Here is a 925-nt window from a genome sequence, read left to right on the forward strand (position 1 = left end):
CCCGGACGAGGCTCCTCCCACAAGGAAGCCCCGGGGCCGCCCTGCAACAACAGCTCGGTTCAAGAAACACGTCAGCTTGTTCAAGAACGTCCATGTCACCTACAAGAAGAAGCACGAAGTCGTTGAGTCCTTTGTCGCCGAGGGCATGTCGAGGACCCTTGCCCGCCACTTTGGTCACCTCCATGGAACTAGCTTGGACTCTGCCCGGAAGAAGGTGTACAAGTGGGTGCAGCAGCGCGACCTCATCCTGGCGAAAGCAACCAACACCCGGACAGCCAACCACAAGTGCGCCCGTGAGCTCGGCATGGCGACAACACTCCCTCGCGAGGTTGAAGAGCAGCTTGCTCGGTGGGTGTCCTCAATGCGGAAGGACGGAGTTCCAGTGACTCCACACATGCTTCAGATCATGGCGCTCGAGGCCGCCATCGACTTGGGGTTGTCCGAGGACCAGTTCTACGCAAGTTGGCATTGGATGCAAGGGTTCAAGAAGCGGTTTGGATTGTCCCTCCGATCTCGGACTCGGACCGGACAAGACACACAGGGAGATGGCGAAGCGGCGTTGTCCCGTTTTATTGCAAGGGTCCAAGAGATCATGGAGCGTGAGCACATCGACGTCATCTACAACGCGGACCAGACCGGCGTCAATTACGAGTACCTGCCGGCGAAGACTGTTCATGCGCGTGGTGACCACACTGTATGGATTAAGTGTGGCGGCAAAACCAAGGACCGGGCCACTGCGATGCTCCTGGCGGACTCGACCGGTACCAAGTACCCTTTGTTCCTTGTGCTGAAGACGCAAGCGTCAAGGATCAAGGCGTGTGTTCAAGAGAACCTGGCCCAACGACAAGGTTTCGGCAAAACTGTGTGGAAGCAAGTGGAACCGCTGCAGGAGCGACACGGTTGCCGTATCTACGGCAACCCTACT

The 925-nt window shown here is 57.7% G+C and overlaps 1 protein-coding gene across 1 annotated transcript; it reads left to right on the forward strand.

Annotated features, from left to right (window-relative positions):
- Positions 1-545: 545 nt before the first annotated feature.
- H310_05420 (hypothetical protein) lies at positions 546-791 on the forward strand (the record flags this gene model as incomplete). Its single annotated transcript, XM_008870142.1, has 1 exon — positions 546-791. One exon carries the CDS (start codon positions 546-548, stop codon positions 789-791), a length of 246 nt encoding a protein of 81 aa, XP_008868364.1.
- Positions 792-925: the final 134 nt, after the last annotated feature.

The sequence above is a fragment of the Aphanomyces invadans genome (genome assembly GCF_000520115.1).
Source record: "Aphanomyces invadans strain NJM9701 unplaced genomic scaffold supercont1.9, whole genome shotgun sequence".
Taxonomy (NCBI): Eukaryota; Oomycota; class Saprolegniomycetes; order Saprolegniales; family Verrucalvaceae; genus Aphanomyces; species Aphanomyces invadans.